At 40.0% G+C, this 6,590-nt stretch overlaps 1 protein-coding gene across 2 annotated transcripts in view; it reads right to left on the minus strand.

Annotated features, from left to right (window-relative positions):
• Window positions 1-6,589, minus strand: part of LOC126251638 (craniofacial development protein 1) — a 65,642-nt gene extending 59,053 nt beyond the window's left edge. Inside the window, exons 1-2 of one of the 2 annotated variants that reach the window (XM_049952185.1) lie at window positions 6,398-6,589; window positions 6,165-6,230 (exon numbers count right to left, since the gene is read on the minus strand). In XM_049952185.1, the coding sequence (XP_049808142.1) occupies window positions 6,165-6,225 (61 nt within the window). In that variant the 5' untranslated portion in view covers window positions 6,226-6,230; window positions 6,398-6,589. The other variant, XM_049952186.1, reaches the window with a different exon arrangement.
• Window position 6,590: the final 1 nt, after the last annotated feature.

The raw sequence follows: 6,590 nt of genomic DNA on the forward strand, positions 1-6,590 counted from the left end.
GCATCACCCGACTTAATTCGACTACATTCCATTATCATTGTTTTGCTTTTGTTGATGTTCATCTTATATCCTCCTTTCAAGACACTGTCCATTCCATTCAACTGCTCTTCCAAGTCCTTTGCTGTCTCTGACAGAATTACAATGTCATCGGCGAACCTCAAAGTTTTTATTTCTTCTCCATGAATTTTAATACCTACTCCGAATTTTTCTTTTGTTTCCTTTACTGCTTGCTCAATATACAGATTGAATAACATCGGAGAGAGGCTACAACCCTGTCTTACTCCCTTCCCAACCACTGCTTCCCTTTCATGTCCCTCGACTCTTATAACTGCCATCTGGTTTCTGTACAAATTGTAAATAGCCTTTCGCTCCCTTTATTTTACCCCTGCCACCTTTAGAATTTGAAAGAGAGTATTCCAGTCAACATTTTCAAAAGCTTTCTCTAAGTCTACAAATGCTAGAAACGTAGGTTTGCCTTTCCTTAATCATTCTTCTAAGATAAGTCGTAAGGTCAGTATTGCCTCACGTGTTCAAGTGTTTCTACGGAATCCAAACTGATCTTCCCCGAGGTTGGCTTCTACTAGTTTTTCCATTCGTCTCTAAAGAATTCGTGATAGTATTTTGCAGCTGTGACTTATTAAACTGATAGTTTGGTAATTTTCACATCTGTCAACACCCGCTCTCTTTGGGATTGGAATTATTATATTCTTCTTGAAGTCTGAGGGTGTTTCGCCTGTCTCATATATCTTGCTCACCAGATGGTAGAGTTTTGTCAGGACTGGCTCTCCCAAGGCCGTCAGTAGTTCTAATGGAATGTTGTCTACTCCCGGGGCCTTGTTTCGACTCAGGTCTTTCAGTGCTCTGTCAAACTCTTCACGCAGTATCATATTTCCCATTTCATCTTCATCTACATCCTCTTCCGTTTCGATAATATTGTCCTCAAGTACATCGCCCTTGTATAGACCCTCTATATACTCCTTCCACCTTTCTGCTTTCCCTTCTTTGCTTAGAACTGGGTTTCCATCTGAGCTCTTGATATTCATACAAGTGGCCCTCTTTTCTCCAAAGGTCTCTTTAATTTTCCTGTAGGCAGTATCTATCTTACCCCTAGTGAGATAGGCCTCTACATCCTGGCACCTATGACGTCATTATGTAAACATGACAACAAACACGAAAATACATTGAAAAACCAACACACATGTTCCACAAAAATCCTAATGAAACTAACAGAACAAGCGTGGGAAATTGGGGGTTTTTGGGTGGGGACAAAGTAAATATAAACAAAAAAACACACAAACACACACACGAATTTCAAGCTTTCGCAACCCACAGTTGCTTCATCAGGAAGGAGGGAAGGAGAGGGAAAGACGAAAGCAGACATATTTAAAGACAAAGAGTTGTCTGCTTGTGTCTGTATATGTGTGGATGGATATGTGTGTGTGTGCGAGTGTATACCCGTCCTTTTTTCCCCCTAAGGTAAGTCTTTCCGCTCCCGGGATTGGAATGACTCCTTACCCTCTCCCTTAAAACCCACAGCCTTTCGTCTTTCCCTCTCCTTCCCTCTTTCCTGATGAAGCAACCGTGGGTTGCGAAAGCTTGAAATTTGTGTTTGTGTGTTTTTTGTCTCTATCAACGTACCAACACTTTCATTTGGGAAGTTACAGAATTTTTGTTTTTAGATATATTTTTCCCCACATGGAATGTTCCCCTCTATTATATAAATATAAACATACACAGACACACACCACCATACCAAACCTCACAAAACGACGAAAAAAAAACCGACAACACAAAACTCCCAAATTCCACTAAACACAATATCCTCTGGAATCGGACACTTTCCTTGACCTATATAGCTCAACAGCAACTCCCGATACCGAAACACCCACAGCCACAACCACCCATTGGAATCAAACAGTTTCCTTCACCCACATAGGTCAACAGTGACTCCCAATAAAAAAAAAAAAACCACAGATACGACCACAAATTAGTATTTAAAACTTCCTTTCAACTACATACCTACGAACCAGCACACAATACCAAATCACCAATACAACAAACCACACAACTCAGAACCACCCCACCACACAACAAATACACTAAAAACAAGAAGAATAAAAACTTACAACAAAATTTCAGTGCCATAACCTAGGTCAGCCACCACAATCTCACACAGGCACACACCCAGACCCCCCCCCCCCCCACACACACACAAACGAAAAAATACACAACCAAAAGAAAGACCCAACCCACCCACACCCCACCCCTACCTCCCCCCAAAATAAACAAAAAACACAAAATAAACAAATCTCAATCACACACTACAACTGAACAAAATAGATCCTCCACAAGTAAATCACAAACACCCCCCCCCCCCCTCACAAACACTAACAACAACTAAACGCCACCCCTCCCCCAAGCCACAGCCACCCACCCACACAAAGCACCCTAACTAACCACCTTCGGCCTGTACATGTTACTAATAGCCCTTTAAAAAAAAAAAAAAAAAAAAAAAAAAAATTGAGACTGAAGGTTAGAAGAGCGCCTCTTCCCCCTCCCAAGAACTGACTTAACGGCCCCCCACTTCACCTCTATGGTATTCGTACAAGCCCCTGTCTCATAATTTTTGAACTTCGAAGTATGGTTCACTACCAAATGACTGTACCCCCTCTCACCCAACCCCCTATAAGAAGAAAAAGCATCAGAAACTGCAGTAGAACCCTGTTCTATAAACTCCTCAATTGACCCCACCAATTCCCTCGTAGACAACCCCTCAACAACCCTAAAGACACATTCCGAACACCCACCTCCCGGTACAACGCCCCCCACACCCAGAGACCAACCACAGACTTACCCCTCCCATACTTACTTTTACCAAACTGTGACTCGACCACCTCCACCACAACCCCAGGCCCACCCATCATAAACTCAGAACATACTTCACAACAAAACGAAAACCAGTCAAGCACATTCCTCTCACTCACACCAGTCTCGTGCGCGCAAAAACTGTGAGAGGATTTATAACAAAAGTAGTACGTCAACAACACAATCTCGCGCATTACCAACTTTGACTTCTTGAACCAGAAACCACGTCGTATGGAGCGCCATTTGGTTATCCTTATGGCACCTTACAGTCCCTGGTCCGAGACGCCAGAACTTTTGTAAATGTCATGTTATGCCCACAAACAGCGCACTTCACCGCCTCCGCCAACAACCCAAACAGCTGCAGAAATTTTATCAACCCCAGCGGACTCACCCCCATCATAGTATGCAAGCACACACTATTAATTTAATCTGCCATATCCATACCTAACAAGAGCAGCAACAAATTAATTTACTCAAATTAACACATGACCTACAGCGAACAGCACTACAATAGCTTTCACACACAAACACTAAATCATTAACTCACTGAAAACAATTCCTCTCCACACACAGCCAAAACGAGAACCAGCCAGAACAAGTAGTAACACCAAACTGAACCCAATACACCACACAACACGAAACCCCTAAACACACCACCAGAGGCCACCACCAACAGCAACACGACACCTACAAACAAGACACACTCACAAACCAAACTCTGTGCTGTCAAGACGTCACACACCACAACAGCCTTATGTCACGGGTCAAAGCCGACTGGTGGGATCTGACGCTTCGGTTGACCCCTGTACTAGCCTACTTACAATATAAAAAAATAAAGATTTATAATGTTCAGCATTTAGCCATATATACAAATTAATATGCAATGTGAATGTGAAACGACTCATTCCACATAATTTCGATTTATCATGCAAATGGTCCACAGAACATTAAACTAACCAACTCAACAACCCACCTAAACCTAAAATCCAGTGATGTGATTCGTGCAAGCGTATTGCAAAAGTATCTGTACTTTTGCCATAAAAATATACTTGTGAAAAAAAAGGAGAGAGAACAAGGGAAAATCCATGGGCATAGACAATCTCCCCCCCCCCCAAAGTACAACAAAAATGCAAAAAATTCATCAATTTCACACTAAAAAAATTCAAAAAATAAAAAAACAACCTAACATATCAGTAGCTCCAATTAGCCACTACCACTAAACTGATACCAGTTAACCACGAAACAGTGATATCCACAGGAAGTGCAGAACACAAATGCTGGTACTGATAAACTTGCTTAACCTATACTGCTAAAAGTAAACCCAACAATACCCACCAACCACAAAAGTATCCAACTTAACAAGCCATTTACAATGTATGACTGATATCATCATTTGCACTAAATCTATACAGGTAAAATGAACAACCCCTGCTCCCCCCCCCCCCAAAAAAAAAAAAAAACACAAGATGCACACACTTTTCTTCACCACAACAAACGTGTTAGGACACAGAGCAGAACTCTAATCACCTGTCCTATTCTTGTAAAAGCTAACTTCAATACGTTCAACGTGTATGTATATTCTGAGCTATTTATTTTCACTGCATTATGATCACAAATCCTGTATCATTGTGAGATGATCACTGGATGAATAAATAAAATGCTTAGATCATGCTCTTTCTTTAATGGCTACAAAGTACAAATGTAAATGTTATATATATAAATGGGCAGGATACATTAAAGTGACGATAAGGCTGAAGAGACTCCATGCAAGTTCGCTCGTCTCAAAAAGACGGAACTATTATAAATTTCTTCTTCAGAGGAAAATGAAGTTTCACAAATGGTATTAAATCATATTTAAACCACTTTGTAGAAGTGGGAGATTTTGTAGAAGTTATTCTGTACAGATAGACTATTATTATGCAGGATTTTGGAACAGGTAGAAATATTATTACCTAAGTATGCAAAGCGCACCAAGGGGATGCAGTAAGAGTGACTTGGTGGTCCCTCTTATGCTGTTTGTAGTTCATGTGCACTATATATAAGGCTAAATAGAATGAGACAAAGTATTCAATGGAGGTTCATACATCATCTAATACACACACCTTTACTGAATTTGCCCCAGCAGACTTTTTTGTATGGTGAGTGTGCTAGTTGTTGTGCGAAAGTAAAAATCAGGATATCCTGCAGATGAATCCATCACCACAACCTTTATTTCACATTCACATCTCTTGGCTGTGCACACACACACACACACACACACACACACACACACACACTTGGCAACCAGTCTTGCGTACAATTGAAAATTTCAACAATGCAACTACTTGAGCAGTTAAAGAGCTTCAGATGTTACAAGCTCCATACAGAATTCACCCACTATTGCTCACATACCTAAACAGTCTAATCATACCCAGACAAGAGATTATCCCATCCTTTTCTTTCTTTCTTTTACTTCTGGGATGTTTAAGCTCTTGACTTATGAGGGTTTAATAGTTGCTGCTGCTACATATTCTCACAAAAATTCTTTAAGATGAGAAACATTGTAGCTATATTCCGATAATGATTGAAACTAACCTGGCAAGTAATTAGCGAAACAGATAGAAACCATCCTTTCAGAGCATATTTATCCTATCCTTGTAGAGCATATTGAAGTATTGCCTATTCTATGTATGTATTTTGTGCTAATTATTGTATTGCCGTGACAACTCCCTACATGATTTTGAGATCATCCTTGGATTGAATAAGTAAGTAAATCAAATTGCGTACTCTGATCACAAAATATCGGTTACGTGTGAGAACACTGGAGAAAGCCTTTTGGATAGATAACTAAATCCACAGACTGTGACACAACATTATGCTCCGGATTCGTCTTATATCACACGTACAAACAATGCTTTTAATGCAATTTACAGGCCTATAAAATAAATTGTATGGCAATTCACTGTATTATCACGCACGTGGCCCGAAATGACAGCAGCATTTCGTTGCGATCTGATTAACGATTTTTCTTTCAAACGCTTCATTAAATACCTACAATTTTTTAGGTTGATCGTCATACAAGTTACTCTAAGAATAAGCGACACACGCTCTCTCTCTTTATTCGTACAGTCTCGTAGCGACAAAAATTTTCTTACATGAAATGCACCACTTTCACCTCTTCATTACTGAATGCGCATATGTTCACATACCGATACAAGAAGACATACAGCCCCGTCTACAGGTACATGTTTTATTTCGATTGCGACGGGAGGAAAAACGATATAAATACATATAGATAAAAATTGAAAACAAATTCCTACCTGAAGGCACATAATCTTCATCACTCTCGTCACTGTCCGACGGCAGTTCCCTTTGATCCATACCGCCTAAATACAGAAAGTGTTCTCAGTCAAACAGAAATTTCAGTTGATTAGGTATACATCTAATTATTAAACACCAACATAACAAAGCAACACCCACAAATGTAACAATTTTCCTACACCAAACTGCAAACTCTTGTGATACAAACCCTTAGGACTACAAGCAAATTTACCTTGCACTAGGTAGGGACCGGTACAATACAGATTATTAGATGATGAAATAGCTCGATTTGACGATAGATTTTTACGATTCCAGTTAACCTTTAACGAATACCGTAGTGTCCTAATACAATATATACTAGGTAGTCTATAATACTTTTTAGGAACTTTTATGTATATTATCCGGCAAACTCACTCTTTCTCTCC

Source organism: Schistocerca nitens, chromosome 4 (assembly GCF_023898315.1).
Source record: "Schistocerca nitens isolate TAMUIC-IGC-003100 chromosome 4, iqSchNite1.1, whole genome shotgun sequence".
Taxonomy (NCBI): Eukaryota; Metazoa; Arthropoda; class Insecta; order Orthoptera; family Acrididae; genus Schistocerca; species Schistocerca nitens.